The sequence below is a fragment of the Coregonus lavaretus genome (assembly GCF_964263955.1).
Source record: "Coregonus lavaretus genome assembly, chromosome: 19".
Taxonomy (NCBI): domain Eukaryota; kingdom Metazoa; phylum Chordata; class Actinopteri; order Salmoniformes; family Salmonidae; genus Coregonus; species Coregonus lavaretus.
Genome location: NC_140006.1, coordinates 9,814,996 through 9,834,181, shown reverse-complemented (window position 1 = coordinate 9,834,181; position 19,186 = coordinate 9,814,996). Strand labels below are relative to the sequence as shown.

Genomic DNA, 19,186 nt, shown 5'->3' with positions numbered 1-19,186 from the left:
TAAAACCTTCACCTGTTTTAATTATTGTAATTCATTAGGTTTGGAAGGGAAGCTCGTTTCAAATATCAGTCGAACTTGAACACTTTTAAGCAAAAGAAGCATTTATGAAATCTCAGAAAAAAGAATTGTGACCAACTAGATCAAGACAGAACATGTTGGAGTACATGCCCTGTCAAGGGGGGTAATCTTGATGCCTTGCACGTTGGCTAAACATATCAATGTTGAATCTGTCATTCATTGTCTCTTCAATTTATATTATTCGAAGTAGCCTACATCAGTAGCCCTCTTAACCTCAAGCTGTTTTATTTCATCCAAACTTCTATCCAAGCAAGCGAAAGTTGTTATGTGATGTGATGCCCTATCCGTTCCAGATATACCTTGTGTAATGCAATGTATAGCCACGAGGTGGCACCATAATACCATAAACTTGCAAACTGGAAGGATTCGCATTATGAATGGGCAGTTCGCTGTCACTGTCCTTCCGGGAGAGATTTGGCAGGAGTATATTCAGGTATTTATCTGCTACGTTTCGTTGAAGAGTTTTCTCAATTGTATTTATGCAATGTTATGGTAACAATATGTGATTTAATCGTTTCAAGTAGCTTTTATCATTGTCTTATAGCGATGTAATAACATAGTTAGCTAACATGCCTAGTTTGCTAACGTTAGCTAGCTAGCTAGTTTGCTAACGCTAACTAACGTTAGCTAGCCAGCTATGACCCACATTATTTTAAAAACGCTGACCGCAGTGGTTAGAAAGATGCACGACTTTGGCAAGTAACTAATTTAGCTAGATCTCTCACTCTGAGGCTGTAAACCGGGGTTATTTAATGTCTTTAATCTGATACGCGTGCCACATTGTGTTTGTTCTCTATTGTTTCTGCATGTGATTACCGTTATAGCTAGCCTACGACCTAAGATTTTTATAACTAACCCAAGATAGACCAGAGCCTGTCGTTTCCAATGGGAACAAATTAATCATAGTAGTGGGCAGAACAAACAAGGAGGTGGGCAGAGCCAAGCATGAGCTAGTGAGATCCTATTGGCGCGTTATATCATTTATTTGCATATTTCCGTTAGGGGACGCCTTACCTGTGAAGTGCGTGTGTGCTCAAACTAAATTCGAGCTTGCACTCCTTCTAAACAATGCAATAAAAAAAAGCGTCAAGTCTATAAAACGTAGTGCACTGTGTTCGCAACAGATTCTAGTTTTGGGAACAGAATAATGTATTGAGATCAGATGTTTCATCGATGAGAATATTAGCAGAATATCGGCCCCGTTTCACCTAGTTATATCCTCTCCCACTCAGGGATGCAAACTAGTCACCTTTCGGCGAAATTCGCCGTTTTGGATCCAAAATAGGTAACCTACGTGATTCGTGTAGATTCGGGGGGCTTTGGATCACTACTGGCTGTAAGCGAACGAGTGATGCACTTTTGGAGCAATACTGGCTATGTCCAAGGCTCAGCTAATCGTTCACATAACAACAGAATGCAACACGCGACTGAAGAGAGAAGAGACAACCAATTTGCTAGTTGCACCGGATTGGGTGCCAGTTACAGCAGCGCATCCCCTGTAACGAAGAGGTATGTGAGAAGGTGATGAAGCGTGCTTCATGAGTTGTAACCGAAAAACAATTTGCATTTGGAAAGTTTGAGGTGAGGGAGCAAGTGTGGTGGAACAATAATTGTTAGCATTGTTAAGTATCTTGCTACGCTAGCTGGATTGAATTATCCGTTAGCTAGTTAACTAGCTGACGAACTAACTAACGTACTATCTATGAACTAATGTTTTCAATCTACAGTGTGTGGTTAATCTTCAGAATGAGAGAATTAGGTGAAAATGAGGCGTTGCTTGTTAAAGAAGTGGATTCAGGGATGAAGTGTAACGTTAGCTGGAGCTACTATAATAGAGAAAAAATAGAATGCCTGTTTGTTTCATTCTATTTCTACTTTAAGATGTTTTTTTCCCCAAGTGTAATATTTATATGTGTGGTCACAAGCTTTCTATTACGAAGGCTGTCATGGCTAACTGCAATATTAATGTATTGTTTTTTCTCTGTTCTTGAGTGTCATTTGCAGTAAAGTCTAGGCAACAAATAACATCAGATTGCTTTCCTTACATCAACCACATTTTATTTTACACACAGACTGATCATGTTGATCATATTCTTTGTTGTTTAATTAGTTAAAACTTGAATTTCACTAGAAATTAGCATTTTAAAACTGATATTTTTTTATATGTATTTTTTATCCCCCCTAGCAGGAAGTTTTTGCATGTTTCAGTGCAAAAAAAAAGTGTCACCTTTTTGGGCCCTTGCCAGTTTGCATCCCTGCCCCACTACCCGCGACTGGACTTCCTTTCACTACGATATTTGGTGGTTAGAAAAACGCTCTAAACGATGCTTCAGCTTTATAGCCCATGTGACTTGTCTGGGTTATCCCTTCTGTCTGTGCTTGCACTCCTAAACAATGCAACTTTGGAAAAGGGTAAAGTCTACAAAACTCAGTCCACTCTGTTTGTTACATATTCTAGTTTTGGAAACCTAAAACTGTGTGGAGATGAAATGTTTAATTGATGAGGAAATTAGCAGAATGTCGTCCAAAATCCATCTCACTCCATCTTCTCCAACTGCCGGCCACTGGGCTTCCTCTCAGCACCATATTTGGTATTTATTGGAAACGCCAATTGAGTGCGTCACATTTATACATCCGGTGAAATGTCTGTCTCATTGTTCTATCTGTGCTACTACTGTTCTCCCCAGTCAATGATGGTCACTGAAGGTTACTACAAACTCCACTCCGTTGATCTAAGTGGGTGCGTGCACCTGGGTGTTGTGGGATTTTTGGAGTAGCAGCAGGGTTGCCAGGTATAGCAATCATTTCTGACGCAATGAGAACTCAAAACCCGCCCACAAGGCTTGAAAACTAGCCCACATTTATTTTCCACAGCAACAGGTGTCTCCATAATGACAATCTATGTAAATACAACTGGTAAAATTGCTTTAACTTTAACCTCTTCTCCGCATTTCTCCCTTTGTTATTGGTTCATCACACCAAATGATTTAATATGAACTATAAAAGTGATTAATAGCGAACATTGCTCTAAAATAGTCATATTTTCAACTGGAGTAGCCTATACAAATCTAAAAGTCCCAACAGTTTGCTTTTTGGCTTTTATTTTATACATTAATTTTATAAAACATTAATGTGTGGCTGCAGGCAGCCTGATGTCCCAGTCATCCATCCCTCTGGAGCAAGATGGAAAGGAAAGAGCAAGAGGAGATTCATCACGAGTCCAGTACATCAAGAGTTGTATTCTACTATTAATCAATCAACCAATCACTACTATTATAATTGGATAGTCAGTAATGGAGTTAATCGGTTCCTCACCTCTGCTGTGCTCCGCACTGCTGCGCGCCACACTCTCTCTCTGACTTCAACTTTCTGGGCAATGTTAGCTAGCTAGCTTGCTACATATAGGACTCAAGACTAACTTTTTTCATCACCGTCCCAGAATCGTCCCGAAGTGCAATTTAAATTGCCAACATGGGTCTACTCTTGGACCTATAGGTAATTCATTCACAGTGATTTAAATGGCTAATAAGAGTAGCCTACTACTGAAGTAAATAAATGGGACTGTCAACTGAGCCAGAAATTCACATACGTACATATCCCAACCAGAAGCCATGGATTACAGGGAACATCCGCATCGAGCTAAAGGCTAGAGCTGCCGCTTTCAAGTTGTGGGACACTAATCTGGACGCTTATAAGAAATCCCGCTACGCCCTCAGACGAACCATCAAACAGGCAAAGCGTCAATACAGGATTAAGATTGAATCCTACAACACCGGCTCTGATGCTCGTCGGATGTGGCAGGGCTTGAAAACTATTACGGACTACAAAGGGAAACCCAGCCGCGAGCTGCCCAGTGACGCGAGCCTACCAAACGAGCTAAATGCCTTTTATGCTCGCTTTGAGGCGAGCAACACTGAAGCATGCATGAGAGCACCAGCTGTTCCGGACGACTGTGTGATCACGCTCTCGGTAGCAGATGTGAGCAAGACCTTTAAACAGGTCAACATTCACAAAGCTGCAGGGTCAGACAGATTACCAGGATGTGTACTCAAAGCATGCACGGACCAACTGGCAAGTGTCTTCACTGACATTTTCAACCTCTCCCTGACCGAGTCTGTAATACCTACATGTTTCAAGCAGACCACCATAGTCCCTGTGCCCAAGGAAGCGAAGGTAACCTGCCTAAATGATTACCGCCCCGTAGCACTCACGTCGGTAGCCATGAAGTGCTTGAAAGGCTGGTCATGGCTCACATCAACACTATCATCCCGGAAACCCTAGACCCACTCCAATTCGCATACCGCCCCAACAGATCCACAGATGACGCAATCTCAATCTCACTCCAGACTGTCCTTTCCCACTTGGACAAAATGAACACCTATGTCAGAATGCTGTTCATTGACTACAGCTTAGCGTTCAACACCGTAGTGCCCACAAAGCTCATCACTAAGCTAAGGACCCTGGGACTAAACACCTCCTTCTGCAACTGGATCCTGGACTTCCTGACGGGATGCCCCCAGGTGGTAAGGGTAGGCAACAACACATCTGCCACGCAGATCCTCAACATGGGGGCCCCTCAGGGGTGCGTGCTTAGTCCCCTCCTGTACTCCCTGTTCACCCACGACTGCGTGGCTAAACACGACTCCAACACCATCATTAAGTTTGCTGACGACAACTGCGGTAGGCCTGATCACCGATAACGATGAGACAGCTTATAGGGAGGAGGTCAGAGACCTGGCCGTGTGGTGCCAGGACAACAACCTCTCCCTCAATGTGAGCAAGACAAAGGAGCTGATCGTGGATTACAGGAAAAGGCGGGCCGAACAGGCCCCCATTAACATCGACGGGGCTGTAGTGGGGTGGGTCGAGAGTTTCAAGTTCCTTGGTGTCCACATCACCAACAAACTGTCATGGTCCAAACACAACAAAACAGTCGTGAAGAGGGCACGACAACACCTTTTCCTCCTCAGGAGACTGAAAAGATTTGGCATGGGTCCCCAGATCCTCCAAAAGGACTACAGCTGCACCATCGAGAGCATCCTGACCGGCTGCATCACCTTCTGGTATGGCAACTTCTCTGCACCGTAAGGCGCTACAGAGGGTAGTGAGTACGGCCCAGTACATCACTGGGGCCAAGCTTCCTGCCATCCAGGACCTATATACTAGGCGGTGTCAGATGAAGGCCCAAAAAATTGTCAAAGACTCCAGTCACCCAAGTCATAGGCCGTTCTCTCTGCTACCGCACGGCAAGCGGTACCGGTGTGCCAAGTCTAGGACCAAAAGGCTCCTTAACAGTTTCTACCCCCAAGCCATAAGACTGCTGAACAATGAATCAAATGGCCACCCGGACCACTTACATTTACCCTCCCCCATTTGTTTTTACACTGCTGCTACTCGCTGTTTATTATTATTTTGCATAAATATACATAAATAATTAGCCTACATGTTAAAGTGTAGCCTAAGTTATATGCATATTGGCTACAGCCTGTCATGTTCACACCGATGCTGACCATGAGGGATGCCCAGAAAATGTAGCCAAACTTTAATGAGACTTTTAATAAGGCTACATAAATATAGGCTAAACGCCAGTCATGTATGACAATTATAATGTAGGATAATTAACATTTAATGTCTAAAGTCTTGATTCTCTTGACATACTCGAGGCACTGTTCGTTCAGATCAAATGGTCAGAAGAGAGGAGAGAAAGGCCTGTGCCTGTTGTTGCCGCTATTTTGGCTCTATCTTCCCAGAACTGTCCCAGAGTCTGCTTGAACCGCCCCAGACACGCCCTTAATTTCGAGCCCTAGCTATAGCCTACCCAGAGAGAAAGCACATTGTTCATCCTCTCGCTCCCTCTCTCTGAAACTGTTGGATGATTATTTCTCCGTTTCTCTCCCTTGCTGTGTTGGCTCTAGTAGGGTAATGATTGGGGACTAGGGGCAGTCAGGATACAACACGTGCTGCTGTCCTCTCACTCACACGACTGCAGCGCTCTCTCAAATCCAATGACTATGCTCAACACACACACACCCCGCCGGCTCTCTCCCTCCCTCCACACCACTCAATCAAATTAAATTAAATTAAATTCAAAGGGCTTTATTGGCATGGGAAACATGTTTACATTGCCAAAACAAGTGAAATAGATCATAAACAAAAGTGAAATAAACAATCAAAAATGAAGAGTAAACATTACACTCACAAAGGTTTCAAATGAATAGAAACATTTCAAATGTCATATAATGGCTATGTACAGTTTTATAACAATGTGTAAATAGTTGAAGTACAAAAGGGAAAATAAATAAACATAAATATGGGTTGTATTTACAATGGTGTTTGTTCTTCATGGTTACCCTTTTCTTGTGGCAACAGGTCACCAATCTTGCTGCTGTGATGGCACACTGTGGTATTTCAACCAATAGATATGGGAGTTTATGAAAATAGGATTTGCTTTCAAATTCTTTGTGGGTCTGTTTAATCTGAGGGAAATATGGTCATACATTTGGCAGGAGGTTAGGAAGTGCAGCTCAGTTTCAACCTCATTTTGTGGGCAGTGTGCACCAGTGGAGGCTGCTGAGGGGAGGACAGCTGGAATGGTATCAAACACGCGGTTTCCATGTGGTTGATACCATTCCATTGACTCCATTCCAGACATTATTATGAGCCGTCCTCCCCTCAGCAGCCTCCACTGATGTGCACATAGCCTGTCTTCTCTTGAGAGCCATATCTGCCTATGGCAGCCTCTCTCAATAGCAAGGCTATGCTCACTGAGTCTGTACATAGTCAAAGCTTTCCTTGATTTTGGGTCAGTCACAGTGGTCAGGTATTCTGCCACTGGGTACTCTCTGTTTAGGGCCAAATAGCTCACTCACTCATCACTCTCTCAACACCGCCTGCCTCACTGCCTGATAGTCAGCAGCAGCAGCTCACAGTGAAATTAATAGATGTAAAAAACAAAAAAGAGTGGCATTAGCCCATAAACCCGCGACCAACACATTTTCACCCATGACATCGTTTTCAAATTAGCCCAATTTTGAAGTAAACCCGCGAGTAGCAGACACCTTTTGGTAACATGATTTCCTTGCTGGTCCCACTCCCATTCACAATGGTGTGATAGCAAAGTATTATATTTGTGTCTTTTCATTTTGTGAAAAAAAGGAAGAATCGCCTTCCCTTGCTAGTAGTAGTAGCTAGGTTGCAGCCTGACTAGTTGGCTTTAGCCTGGCTAAAACATAGAAAGCTAGCTAGCCTTTTTAGCTTCCCACATCTCCATGTGGAATAATCAGATTTATAATAAAAAAAATATGCCAGGCAAATATTCTTATACTTGCCGGTGTAACCTAAAACATCCCATTATGATATACTGCTTGTGTATTCATTCCCATATCAGCAAAAAATTGAACGTAGTGTTTTGGTCACTGAGGAAAAGAAAGCACATGGCTAGCTACTTCTAAACAAATAACCCTTTTGTGTGGATTCTTGGGTTTTCTTGTGGTCATCTCAGTCTTGTCTTGTCTTCCCTTGCTAGCAAGTTGGCTAAACACTGCACATTAGCTAGCGTTTTAGCTTCCCACATCTCCATGTGAAAGAATCAGGATTATATGCAATGGCAAATATTCTTATACTTGCCAGTGTAACCTTCAACTTTATCTTAATTTGATATGCTGCTTCGATGTATTCCCTCCCATATCAGCTAAAAATAGAATGTCATCATTTTTTGTCATGGAGAATAGAAAAGCACATGGCTATCTGTTTTAGCTCAGAATAACTTATCACTTCTAAACAAAATAATTTTGGGGGGGGATTCTATAAGGCTGCAATGTTTGGTTTATTGTTTGAACAGTCGCTGAGATTGGATTTGGTTATCAATGCAAAATAGGCTGCTTATTGAAAGCCAAGACAGCAATCTTGAAGTTGAAGTGATTTTGAAGTTGATTAGTTTCCCACATTGCCATGTGAAATAATGATTTATAGTCAAATAATATGCCCTGGCAAATATTGTTATATTTGCTGGTGTAACCTACAATGTCCCAGTTTGATATGCTGTTTGAATGTATTCACTCCTATATCAGCTAAAAATAGAATGTCATCATGTTTTGGTCATGGAGAAAAATAATATACCTTGCAGTTGTTTTTACCAGTAACCTGGAATCACTAGTTATTACTTCTAAACAAAATACATTTTGGGGGGGATTCTAATAAGGCTACAATGTTGTTTGGTTTATTGCTTGAACAGTCGCTGAGATTGTTTGCTTATCAATGCAAAATAGGCTTCTTTGATGCATAGCCTATAGATCAGATCAAGGAACCAAGCAAGCTTCATTGCCTACACAACACTGCCCCCACGGCTACTGAAGGGATGATATGGTGCGTTACAATTTGCATGTGGCACGGGGTACGTGGAATGTCGGAGCGCACTTCAAGGAGCCGCCCCTTTTAATGGCGGAAAAAACGACACTGCGAGACTGCGCTACCAAAGATTTTTATAAAAAACCCAAGAATGATAACAGCCTGTCGTTTCCAATGGAAGCAAAATAATCATAGTGGGCAGAACAAGCAAGGAGGTGGGCTGAGCCAAGCACGTTCTAGCATATATTTGCATATTTCCATTATGGAACGCTTATTCTGTGAAGTACGTGTGTGCAATAACTCAATTCACCCTTGCACTCCTTCTAAACAACTATTTTTTTTCTTTTTCTTTGGCAAAGTAAACTTAGTCCACGCTGTTCAGAACAGTTCTAGTTCTGTACTAGTTTTGGAAACAGAAAACTGTATTGAGCTCAAATGTTTCATCGATTGAGAAAATTAGCAGAATGTCGGCCAAAGTCCATCTCGCTCCATCTTCTCCCACTGCCGGCCACTGGGCTTCCTCTCACCGCCATATAAGGGTTAAATAAAATAAAATAAATAAAACGCTCCATCGACTCCGTTTGCATATTCTGTGTAGACCCCTTTAGCCTACGGTCATAACCAATGAAAAAGGGAATCAGTATAGGATATGGTAATTCAAGAGTACGGGAGCATGGTTTAAATTCAGCAATGGTGAATCTAGCTAATATTCCTCTGTATATTTGCATCAAAGCCCATCTGTTTATCTGGCTGTTTGTTTTGATATGCAAATGCTGGCTACCAATTTATCTTGCCATTACAGTCTGTTCTGATTCTTTGAAGAAAACATAATGGTGGGGTCATGGAAAAACCCAGCTCCTTGGTTGTGGAGTAGAGAAGAAGTAGTGCATCGTGGGTGATTTCCCAGAGAAGACAGGGAGGCGATGGAGGAAGATGAGCCAGGTAAGTGTGAGTGTGACAGTCTCTTTTTAGTAAACAACTGTTCGTAACTTGACATCACGTTGCCCCTATACGTGTGTACTGCTGTTATTAGCCTACTTGTTTATTTGGCTTTACTGTTATGTTGAAGGATCAAATATATGTTGCAGGAAATTACATTTTATAAAATAGAATTGAATAGAATATAATATCTCTTCTAGTGTTGATAACATGCTCCTCCATCTCCATCACTGTTTTAGCTGTAGAATACAAGAGTCTGTTTGAGGACCCAGCCTTCCTCTGTGAGGACTCCTCCCTGTTCTCAGACTACTCCACCCCCATTGCCAGGTTCCAGGATGACATCACATGGCTTCGGCCACAGGTAAGACCCGGGCCTACACCTTATCTAATCAGAATTGGCCTTAGGTCACTAATAATAATAATATATATGCCATTTATATGCTGTGTTCCTTCCAATACATGTTATTTTTTCCTTATCACGTTGTGAACACTTGATCGCATAACAGAAGCAAGCATGTCCAATCTGCTCACAATGATTCTGTGTCTGTTAATGGTGACATATTTCTCTCTCTGTCCCTCCAGGAGATCTGCCCGTCTCCCACACTCTTCCCTGACAACACCGATGACGGCCATGCAAAGCAAGGCCTCCTGGGAGACTGCTGGTTCCTCTGTGCCTGCACGATCTTACTGAAAAACCAGCATCTGATGAACAAGGTAAAGCTCCACAAACTTGTAAGGTACAGTGCATTCAGAAAGTATTCAGACCCCTTGACTTTTTCCAAATTTTGTTGCGTTTCAGCCTTATTCTAAAATTGATTAAAATCTTTTTTTCCCCTCATCAATCTACACACAATATCCCATAATGACAAAGCAAAAACAGGTTTTTAGAAATGTGTGCGAATGTATTAATAATAAAAAACGGAAATATCACAAATTACATAAGTATTCAGACCCTTTACTCAGTACTTTGTTGAAGCACCTTTGGCAGCGATTACAGCCTCAAGTCTTCTTGGGTATGATGCTACAAGCTTGGCACACCTGAATTTGGGGAGTTTCTCCCATTCTTCTCTGCAGATCCTCTCAAGCTCTGTCATGTTGGATGGGGAGCGTCGCTGCACAGCTATTTTCAGGTCTCTCCAGAGATGTTCAACCGGGTTCAAGTCCGGGCACTGGCTGGGCCACTCAAGGACATTCAGAGACTTGTCCCGAAGCCACTCCTGTGTTGTCTTGACTGTGTGCTTAGGGTCGTTGTCCTGTTGGAAGGTAAACTTTCACCCCAGTCTGAGGTCCTGAGCGCTCTGGAGCAGGTTTTCATCAAGGATCTCTCTGTACTTTGCCCGTTCATCTTTCCCTCGGTACTGACTAGTCTCCCAGTCCCTGCCGCTGAAAAACATCCCAACAGCATGATGCTGCCATCACCAAGCTTCACCCTAGTGATGGTGCCAGGTTTCCTCCAGATGTGACGCTTGGCATTCAGGCCAAAGAGTTCAATCTTGGTTTCATCAGACCAGAGAATCTTGTTTCTCATGGTCCTTTAGGTGCCTTTTGGCAAACTCTAAGTGGGCTGTCATGTGCCTTTTACTGAGGAGTGGCTTCAGTCTGGCCACTCTACCATAAAGGCCTGATTGGTGGAGTGCTGCAGAGATGGTTGTCCTTCTGGAAGATTCTCCCATCTCCAAAGAGGAACTCTAGAGCTCTGTCAGAGTGACCATCGGGTTCTTGGTCGCCTCCCTGACCAAGGCCCTTCTCCCCTGATTGCTCAGTTTGGCCGGGCGGCCAGCTCTAGGAAGAGTCTTGATGGTTCCAAACTTCTTCCATTTAAGAATGATGGAGGCAATTGTGTTCTTGGGGACCTTCAATGCTGCAGACATTTTTTGGTACCCTTCCCCAGATCTGTGCTTCAACACAATCCTGTCTCGGAGCTCTACGGACAATTCCTTCGACCTCATGGCTTGTTTTTTGCTCTGACATGCACTGTCAACAGGTGTGTGCCTTTCCAAATCATGTCCAATCATTTGAATTTACCACAGGTGGACTCCAATCAAGTTGTAGAAACATCTCAAGGATGATCAATGGAAACAGGATGGACCTGAGCTCAATTTCGAGTCTCATAGCAAAGGGTCTGAATACTTATGTAAATAAGGTATATCTGTTTTTTTATTTGTAATACATTTGCAAAATTTTCTAAAAACCTGTTTTCGCTTTGTCATTATGGGGTATTGTGTGTAGGTTGATGAGAAACATTTTTTGTATATGTTATTGCATTTGCTGTATATGTTATTGCATTGAAGTAAGCTTGTTGCTTTTTGGTTTTGCTGTGAACAGTAAAACTACAACTGTAGGTTAGTACCACAAGTTAAAGTCTGACAGCTTACAGTAAATACACTATGCTTCTGCCCCTCACCTATTCCATTAAGTACTTGGTGACTTTTATCTATACCAAAATACTGTGAAAAACCCAGTGTTACCCTGTGTCATCTCTAACCCCCAGGTGGTACCCCCTGCCCAGCCTCAGTGGGGGGAGAGGGGGTACAGGGGCTCCTTCCTCTTCCGTCTCTGGCAGCATGGCCGCTGGACAGAGGTAACCGTTGACGACCGGCTGCCCTGCCTCGGCGGCAAGCTCTGCTTCTCGCGCTGCCAGTCCCCCACTGCTTTCTGGGTAGCTCTGCTGGAGAAGGCCTATGCCAAGTGAGTGACAGGTGGAAGGTTGAAAGTGACCTTCCACCTGTTTCTGCATCTAGTCATTAATATTGTGTCCTAATATGCTATGCTATTCCAATCACATACCATACCATACCATTCCATACCATACAATACAATAGTTAGGTTTTGTGACATTCTCTGACCCCCCCCCCCCCCATGTTGTCTCTTGTCCCTACTCCTCCCCCAGGCTGCAGGGGTCGTATGAGCACCTATGGGCGGGGCAGGTCTCTGAGGCCCTGGTAGACCTGACAGGGGGGCTGGCGGAGCGCTGGAGCCTGGGGGATGGTGGGACGGAGGAGGACCAGGGTCGGGGGTCATCTGACAGTGACTGGGTCAGGAGGAGGAGGCTGGATCTGGACCTGCTGCATGCGGTCAGAGAGGGCTGTTTAGTCAGCTGCTCTGTACACAGCGCCCCCGGAGGTGAGGAGGACAAATGATTTGTCTGGGAATATTTGGCTGTTTTCACATTTTAAACACAAAAATAGCTCTGGGCTGTGCAGGCCATTGTTATCCAATGGAGAGGGAATGCAGTTTTCTTAGAATCTTACTGAAAGCCTTCCATTGAAATCTTGTGACTAACCTTTCAAGGTAAGGTACTGGCATACCCCCAAGTCTGCTAATGGGCCAGTTGCTAAAATATTGTTTAGGGCTATATTTACCCTAACTGCCCCCTTACCCCCTAGGTGCCAGTGAGTTGTGGCATGCCCTGAGTGTGATGGAGTGGGTGGACGTGAGGACGGTGGAAGGGGTAGGAGTACGTCTAATCAGGATCAGAAACCCCTGGGGCAGACGCTGCTGGGAGGGAGCATGGAGAGAGAGGTAGGGGGTGTGTGTATGTTAGAGCTCTGCTACCTGACCCGAGCCCGATGGGCCCCGGTTAGGGCCGGTAGGGCCTGTTTTTTCATCCATAACTAGGGTACGGGTAGGGCTCGGGTATCACTACATTTATCATTAACATTTCGAAGCTGAGCCATTTGCTTGTGCTCTGCTGCACAGTACATATGATGGTGTCAGAGGTTTTTCAACCTTGTCAAATTAAAGACTAGAACATTGTTCGAGTCCACAGGAGAGATTATTTTGCAGAAAATAATAATGTTCCTTGAGTTTTTCCTTGAGTTTAGAGTGACAAAATGTAGCTAGCTTACTGCTAACTGCTTTCAGTTTCGTCATTGAGCAGGACAGCAGTGTTGCCAACAATTTTTCAGTGAGACCGCTATTGGCTCCTTGATTTGTCGCTAAAAGTTGCTAGATTACGTTTTGCCGTTGCTGCGACGATGTCACAGCACCAATTTGCCTTGCTGCGGCACAGCTGCGGTCCCCGACGTAGCGTTTTCGCCCCGTCTCCCATCAGACACGCCTCCCCTTGTGCTTTTCTGCCTGTGTGTTCGCCATTGCTATGGCTTCTGTTGCATAGACAGCTTCTCCCACTCTTGTTTGCGGCAGAATTGAGTGGAAAAAGTCGCTAAATCCTATCAAAACCATAGAAAACCTTGGTGTCAAAACTCCCCAAAGGCAGCCTGATAAGTTGCTGAATTTGTCACTAGAATCTTTTACCAATAAAAGTCACTGGAGGGGTCTGAAAAAATGAACTAAATATAATGACAAAGGCGCTAAGTTGGCAACACTGCAGAACAGCAAGAAGAGCAGAGCCGTGCACACTGCGCAGGGAGCGAGGGACAGACAGACGAGCAGCTAATGGGTACTAATAAAGTTATTTCTGATTTCGGCAGGGCTCGGCCTTAAATTTGGCAGAAGCAGTCGGGCCTGGGTAGGGCCTGAACGCCGCAGGCATGGGTAGGGCTTGAAATTCATGCCAGTGTAGGGCTTGCGGGTGTGTGTGTGTGCGTTCTTTTGTGTCATTTTGAGCCTGGCTCCATCTATAATTATTTTCTTAAGAACCTTTGTCTCAGTAATAAACTGGCCACTCTCGCCTGGCAGTGGAGAAGGCTGGAACTCTCTGGACCCGACCTGTACTCTGAACCTGCTGGGCCGGGCCCAGGAGGCCGAGTTCTGGGTGGACGAGACTGAATTCCTGTTGCAGTTTGATGATGTCACAGTGTGGTATCCCATCAATGAGGAGGGACACCTGCAGAGCATCTATTCTGGTATACTCACTCAATACTTCGTCGTTATACAAGCATTAGACAACGTTTAATAGTTTTGAATGTATGAGAAAGCCTGACAATCTTTGGTTTGGGGGTGAAATATCTCTTTATAAAAGGAAAGCTAAGCAAAGCCAGTGTTGTGATTGTGTAATTGACAGCCCCTATCTGTCCAATAGGAGAGCTGCTGACTCACAGCCACCAGACGGGCGATCGCTGGGTCAAAGGTCACTCAGCAGGTGGTTGCCGTAACAACAGTAGCTATGGCAGCAATCCTCAGTTCTGGCTGCAGGTGTTTGAGAGGGGAGAGGTGCTTGTGTCTCTGCTACAGCACAGAAGGTATAGCAGGAACACAGGACGCCACTACACACAGTCACCAGAGGAGGGCAGCAGCACCACACAACACCAGCACTACCAGGCCATCGCCTTGCACATGTGGAAGGTTGGTACTGTACTGTAGCCTTGTTGCTGGTAGATGTTAAGGTAAGAACGTGTGTGTGTTTGTCTGGCTTTTAATTGTTTAATCTTTGTGTGTGTGTGTACATGCATGCGATTTGTGCGTCTGTCTGTCTGTCTGTCAATCCCCAGGTAGAGAATAAGCGTTTGAACCTGTCTGGGACTCTGAACAGCCCTCCCTGTGCCTCCACACACTGCCACGCCTACGAGCGTGAGGTGGTGCTACACACACACCTGGACCCTGGCTTCCACCTGCTCATCCCCAGTACCTTCCTCCAGGGGGGCGAGGGGAGCTTCCTGCTCAGGGTCTTCTCCTCTTCCCCCACCTCACTCAGGTCAGTGGGACTAACATTTACATTGTAGTCATTTAGCAGAAGACTGTGACCATAAAGAGATAGGTCAAACAGGGAGCTAGGACCAAATACGGATAGGATAAATCAAAGTTTATCAGAAGTTTTGCTTTTCATACATCAAAAGTGGTTTATATATCATGCTATTTGTTTTGTAGATCATGTTATGTCTTACAAGTCTAGGAAACTGGACTTTCAAATTGAATCTATATGTTCCCCCATCCTCCTGCAGTGCTGTGAAGACCCCAGGGCCCTCTTTGCCGTTGGTAACAGAGGGGGAGTGGGAGACAATCTACTTACGGGGTGCATGGGTCACCGGGTCATCGGCCGGGGGGAGCAGGAACTTCCTGTCTCACTGGCAGAATCCCAGGTTCCCGGTCACCATGGGCGACAACTTAGCGGGGTCAACAGGGGTCAATGTTAGGGTCACCCTCCACCAGAACTGCCCTGACACTGACCTCCAGGCCATCGGCTTTCACCTGTACAAGGTGAGCTGGGTCATATTCATTAGGGCATACTCTATCAGAACGTTTTGCAATGAAAAAACAAAAGTCCAAGTAGTCACTCCTTGTTTTAGTCCATTTTCTTCTGTTTGGTGCCTAATAAAATATGACCCTGTTTATTAACGGTATGTGGTTAGCCTATCTAAAAGGTGTCCTTAATGTAGAATCTATGGTTTAGCCTGTTGATATGTTGTTTTAATCCTCCTTTCAAATCTGTCTTTATGAAGAGGATTATGTTGTGACTAGTTACATGTGAATCTCTCTGTATATCCAGGCTCCGGAGGGACAGGGGAAGGCCGAGTCGACAGTACCCAGGGAGGAGGAACCGGTGGCCAGCTGCATTCCTCACTGCTACACCCAGGCTGTCAGTCTGGCCTGCTGCCTTCCTCCAGGGGCATACGTCATAGTGCCCTCCACCTACCATCCTGATTCCCCAGGCCAGTTCACCCTCACTGTGGCTCGCAAAATACACAGGTAGACCTGGTTCCATTCCACTCCCTATCCACTTAACACCTTCTCCTAGTCCCTATGCCCTTAGAAGGAGGAAGGACTGTGGTTAGGAAAAGCACAGTGATTGTGTACATTTTTGTAAAAAATATTTTGGGGAATTGAACCCACGACCTGAACACAGGACCACAATGATGGTGTGTTGTACTTGTGTTTCAGGAGAGTGGTGAAGAGTCAGGAAAGTCTGGGGAGAGCCATTCAAGAGGTGAGTGAGTGTTGGGCTATGTGTACAAGACCTATGCTTTGCAACAAACACACTTCCTAAACAAATGTAGTGTACCATAGAGCACTATCACTTGAAATGTCAACTATGTTGAATATGGTCAACAGGTGGCAGTATTTAATCAATGTCTGTTAGTAGTGTGCGGGTCAGCTGTGTGTTCCCCGCACCTGCCCACAATTGCTAATAACCCATCCGCAACCGCCCGACTATATGTGATAAAGTGAACATCTGAGGCCCGCACCCAACCCTAAGCCGCTAATATAGAAAATGTGCTATAGGCTACAGTCAGAGACGGCGGAGCGATGTTTTGACAGGGGGTGCAGGATTTTATTTTGCCTGATTTTAAATGTTTCTGCTTTTAATTTAATTTAGGTAGGCTATTTGTTATTCAACTTGTCTAAAGTTAGATGCATGCAGCTTCTCTTCTGTCATTATTTGTTGCCCTATTTTGCACTATGGCCTATTTATTGCCTTACCTCCATAACTTACTACATTTACACACACTGTATATAGATGTTCAATTTTTCTATTGTGTTATTGACTGTACGTTTTTGTTTATCCCATGTGTAACTCTGTGTTGTTGTTGTTGTTTTTTATCGCACTGCTTTGCTTTATCTTGGCCAGGTCGCAGTTGTAAATGAGAACTTGTTCTCAACTGGCTTACCTGGTTAAATAAAGGTGAAATAAAATGAAATAATATAGAAGACTAAATAGACCCTTGCTCACCAGAATAATCGATAGAATCTAGTTGACATCGGTAAAATTCTCTGTCATCTCTGCTTCTTTCGCAGAGCAAATACGTTTTCTGTGCAAAATGTCCAAATGACATCAGGTTTGACCGTTTGTAGGGAAATAGAAAGCTGTGAAAACAACCCAACATGTTTCTGATGAGATTTCAGTTCGGCTTGGATGCATATTTTATGTGGTTGAAATACTATCAGCTTTTATGATGCTGATAAAGTTAGCACCTCTACAGAGGGTATCTAACTGCGCATTCACATTCTCTCAAGATGCTGAAAGAAATAAATAATATTTCTCTACTCCTGTTCCCGAGTCAAAATGTTGCTGCAAGAAATGCTTAATTCTCTAGGAGTTAATATGAAGGCTATGTGAGAGGTTATAGACCTACAGTCAGTGTCCAGATTTCAGTTTCCATTTAACCCATTTGAACAGTAGGCTATAGTTCCCTTGATGTGCCATAGGCCTATTTGAAGTCCCCATCTTGTGACTGTCGAATTTGTATATCGCTTCACAATCATCACACATAACAGCCGGCACTGCTATCATCCTCTTTTACCATATCACCAAATATTTCCCAAACATAAGTTTTTTGGCCTCCCTTCTCTTTATTTTCAACTCTCCATTTTGCAGATTTTCTCTTATTGAATTAAACTAGGACATTATCCTTTTTGCCTCCGTGGGTGGGTGACGTTAACTTTTTCTGCCCGTTCCCAAAAGCATTTGGCGATTGGCGTGTAGGCTATTTTGCGAGTGTGCAGTTAGGCCCTAAAGCTTAGGCTTACATAATCGTGCCAGATAGCCTCAAATAATGAAAGAAAAACCTCAATGTAGCGTATAGATATAAATTGCACAAGAATTATACATGTATGGATTTTTTAAGGTCTCTCTCTCTCTCTCTCTCTCTGGCGACAGGTCTCTCACATATCTGTGATGCGTAGTTAGCTCTGGGAGCTGTGCTGCCGCTCTGCTGACGTGAGCTCACATCCCTTCGGCCTTGGCCACAGATGAAGGAGCGGGTCTCCCCCCTCTACCCATGCCGAACACTGTGTGTGTTTGTGTGCGCACGCACGGCCCGGGCTCAGGGCCTTTATCCCCAGCCTGGCGAGGCTCAGGGAGCCGATCGGCATCTCTCCTTTCTGTCTCTCTCTCTCCCTTTCTCTCTCTCCCGGCTGCGATTAGCACATCAGAGGTTGTCGTTGGGCCGGGCACTAATGGGAGCTGACGGGGCTGGCCGGTGTAAACAAACAGTCGCCATTGAAGAGGCCCGCTCGCTATGCTCACTCGCTGGCCCGTCGGCCCGGGACAAAGGGCCCACTCATGGAGCTCCTTGCTGGGGCCGAGAGGGCAGGAGCAAGGGGTCGGACCTCACCACACTGCAGTGCACCCACCCAGCCTCAGACCCAAACCCCAGGGCTGCCTGTGACTGAACTTTGCCTTCATCCATGCCCCCAGAGTAGGTAGAAGTTTCCCCTAACCATTGATATTTTCTCATCCCCTGAATGTTTGAGCTTAGAATGTGATTGTAAATCTGTGGCTAAGGACAGCTTCAACATCAAGCCCTTGCCCTCAGACCCAAAACAGCCTAGCCCCTTGCCCCCTCACTCCACAACCCCCACACCTGGGACTCTGCTGCAGCCCCACCTCCCCGTCCCTATCACCCTCAGACCCTTAGAACTGGACCCGACCCGGACCGTTGTTTGAAGTGGCTGCATGATGAACAGATGAGGCGGGGAAGGAAAAGGGGGAAGTACAGGGGGCGATATGGGGCGAGGCGGCACTACTTAGGCAACAGATTCTTTGGAAGAAGCCGCCAGTGTTTTGGCTCTGCACGCAGTGGCTGAGAAGGCAGGGTGTGTGTGTTTGTTTTTGTTTGTGTGTTGCTGGTGGGGTAACTTGGGTACCACTGCCACTCCAACTGTTGACTGATGACAATGGTTTTATTATCTGAGAGTATTACTGTGTTATTGTCCTTTTGTTTTCAGTGTGTTTGTGTGTTTAATTATACAGAAGATGCAGGTGCTGATGGAACTATAATAAAGTTGTTTCCTGCAAACCACACTTTAGCTGTGACCATCATGATTTAACTCATGATTCATTTTCACTGTCACAATCTTTTGTGTTATTTAATGATGATTTGTGGACCATATCAAAATACTACACAATGTTTTGCACACAAAATGTTGAGGATCACAATAACTATTCTATATACTCTAATGGCCACAGATGAGGGACAGCACT

General features: G+C 44.6%; 1 protein-coding gene across 6 annotated transcripts; it reads left to right on the top strand.

The window, feature by feature from the left end:
- The first annotated feature begins 446 nt into the window (after positions 1–446).
- On the top strand, positions 447–19,004 carry capn10 (calpain 10). 6 transcript variants are annotated; one of them, XM_084182832.1, is made up of 14 exons: positions 447–511; positions 9,227–9,372; positions 9,603–9,724; positions 9,946–10,077; positions 11,855–12,051; positions 12,254–12,486; positions 12,750–12,885; positions 14,005–14,171; positions 14,348–14,614; positions 14,761–14,959; positions 15,207–15,462; positions 15,752–15,951; positions 16,144–16,189; positions 17,861–19,004. In XM_084182832.1, exons 2-14 carry the CDS (start codon positions 9,348–9,350, stop codon positions 17,888–17,890), a joined length of 2,010 nt encoding a protein of 669 aa, XP_084038958.1. In that variant the 5' UTR covers positions 447–511; positions 9,227–9,347; the 3' UTR covers positions 17,891–19,004. The 6 variants fall into 6 exon arrangements, with proteins under 6 accessions (XP_084038958.1, XP_084038960.1, XP_084038961.1 ...); XM_084182834.1 differs by having other exon boundaries at positions 463–511; positions 9,227–9,366; XM_084182835.1 differs by having other exon boundaries at positions 475–511; positions 9,247–9,366.
- Positions 19,005–19,186: the final 182 nt, after the last annotated feature.